This window comes from Drosophila biarmipes, chromosome 2L, assembly GCF_025231255.1.
Source record: "Drosophila biarmipes strain raj3 chromosome 2L, RU_DBia_V1.1, whole genome shotgun sequence".
Taxonomy (NCBI): Eukaryota; Metazoa; Arthropoda; class Insecta; order Diptera; family Drosophilidae; genus Drosophila; species Drosophila biarmipes.
In genome coordinates, this window is record NC_066612.1 from 14,398,250 (window position 1) to 14,401,001 (window position 2,752).

The 2,752-nt window shown below is 34.4% G+C and overlaps 1 protein-coding gene across 1 annotated transcript; it reads left to right on the plus strand.

Moving 5' to 3' along the window:
• The first annotated feature begins 495 nt into the window (after positions 1-495).
• LOC108033579 (uncharacterized) lies at positions 496-977 on the plus strand. The gene is made up of 2 exons (XM_017107925.3): positions 496-676; positions 736-977. Exons 1-2 carry the CDS (start codon positions 544-546, stop codon positions 885-887), a joined length of 285 nt encoding a protein of 94 aa, XP_016963414.1. The 5' UTR covers positions 496-543; the 3' UTR covers positions 888-977.
• Positions 978-2,752: the final 1,775 nt, after the last annotated feature.

Sequence of the window (2,752 nt, forward strand, 5' to 3'; positions counted from 1 at the left end):
TCAGAGAGTCACAGCGAGAGAGAGAGAAAGGAAAATAGTGGAGGGCGGTATAGTGAAAGCGCAGTGATAAGAACAGCTGTTCCTCAAAAACCAAAACCGGTTTTACAGAACTCATTAGATATAATTGAAAATGTGTTTTTACATACAAAAATACAAATAAATAACAAGATAATGTATATTTGTTTTCAATGAGTGAATTGTTAAAAAATTTATTTCAACTAATTAATAATCAAGTTTTTCCTCACCATACTTGTTCTTAGTAAATTTATTATTTAATTATGAATATTATTTATTTATTTTAATAATGATCTTAAAGGCATAAAATCGTGTATTGCAAATATAAAAGCATAATTTTTGTAAATAAAAAATTGTAAACATATTTCACTCAAAGGTGTTCACCACTGTGAGCGGGACCTGTACTTAGTTGTTTGTTTGTTTGCTGCGGCTCTGCTGTCTGATTTCCGGATTCGGAAGTTTAGACTGCACTAGCCGATTGCAGAGCTCACACGTTCACGTCATATCACCAGACATATAACCAAAACCATGGCTACAATGGATGATTTCTTCCATAAAGTGCAGCGAAAGCATCCCACGATTCATGACGACCTACGGGAAATTTTCAAAAACTCCCAGAGCGACTCGCCACAGCGGTCTATTACCCTATCTCAAATACGTGGCAAGTATTCTGCTAAATTTTCGCTAGGTAAAATACCTCATTTTTATTTGCCCTTGCAGCTGCCTACAGTCAACGAACTGGCGAGGATTTCCCCGTGAAGGGAAGCACGCGAACCCAAATGTGTTTTGTCCTGACAATCCCCTATATCGCCTGCTTTACCAGTCGAATTGGCACATTGCGATTTTTCACCTTCGAAGCGAGCCAGGAATAAGGGAGCGTATACCAACCGCATCTAGTCTTACCCGTGCAATTTCTGTATACCTATATATAATGCAATATATAAATAATGCAACATTTATAATAAATAAAAAAGAAACATTCAAAGAAAAGAGATATATAGTTGGTTTAATTTAGAACTTAATAATAAAAAAATAAAAATATTCATAAATAATTATAATAAATAATAATAATAAAACAATTAAATTAATGAAACTTACCTCTAGAAAACTATTGTTACTGTTATTTAAAAATGCTGATTATGTAAACACTTGCTGATATGACCTACCACAAAAAACGACTTCTAGTTAACCCACTAACCCGCTGTAAATGAATTCAATGACCCATTTTTTAAATTGATGATATAAGCTGCTTTTAATTCAGTCAGAAGTCAGACTCTTACTGTCGGAGAATAGTAAAATTAGTTTAAAACCGCTTTTAAATCGATAATGTTAACTTAAAATTATTATAAAATTGTAAGCCACTGCTATGAATAATTAAAAAACATTACTCAATAAAATATTATTTTGAGAAAAACACTCTTCCTTATCAAGATCCTAACTAAATCCTAGGTTTAATTATTTATTTTTAAAGGTATACATAAAATTAAAAAAACTGCACTTAGCGAAGTTTCGCACCATGGTCCAAAATGGTTGTAAAACTAAATAAATAAAAAATATAAGAGAATCGATCAAAACTCAGACGTATAAGAAACATGACTTAATATATGACTTGGAAAGGCTTAGTCGGCAAGTTTATTTTTAACTTTATAACATTTTTAGAATCCCCCTCAGTAGCTATTAAAAGCGGTTGCGGAGGTTTTTTAGGCGGTTTTAAATGTGTTTTGTATGAGTTGTTTTTAATTGCAAGCGTATACTCATCCCAAAATCAGTGTGTTTGGTATTCCACGGAACCCTCCCTTTGTATTGCATTTCAAATATTGTGACCCCTCGTTATCTTCTGAGAATGAGCAGGAGAAAGTGAACGTGCGTACCCACGAACCCGAATCTCACCCCTACCCTCGAGTCCTTGCTCATGACTGCTTGTGCGCGAAGGTGTGAAATTTTAATTTTGTGAGTTTTTTTCAAAATGTGCAGTTTTTATTTTAGAACAGAGAAAATTATACCATTGGAAAGGGCTTGAAAAATGCTTTCCAATGACACCAAATTTTTTTTTTTTTTTTTTTAGTGAGGGGGTATACTATTTACGGCAGCGGAGGTCATCGTCGTTTTTTGCCTTTTTCAGTCGAGTAGTGGGAATATACGGGAGCGGCGGTTTTCGCAGCGGAGGTTTGGTCGCTGCCGAGACTGCCGCTGCGATGACCGCCGCTGCGGTCTTATACTCTAGTTTTTCTTATATGTTATACAATTCCTTTGTCTAGGAAAAATGAGCTGAAGAATCACTTTAATGTTAAAGTTGTATAAGACTTATAGGATCACTTTTTAGGGCTGAGGATATCGAAATTGTTTTTGTCTACGATAAAGTTAGACGGGGGTGTATAGAAAAGTCAGCTAGTGGAATCACTTTAAGGTTTATGTTTTAAATTTCTTATTGGGAACACTTTTTAGGGTTTATATCTAAAGGCCACCCAATAAAATTTATGTGTAGGATAAGAAGTTTAGTTTTAAGAATTTCTTAAAACGGTGCACTGAAGCGGAAAATTGTACCGAATTTCAAATTCTGCCTCCTCCCGTATATTCCCACTACTCGACTGAAAAAGGCAAAAAACGACGATGACCTCCGCTGCCGTAAATAGTATACCCCCTCACTAAAAAAAAAAAAAAAAAAATTTGGTGTCATTGGAAAGCATTTTTCAAGCCCTTTCCAATGGTATAATTTTCTCTGTTCTAAAATAAAAAC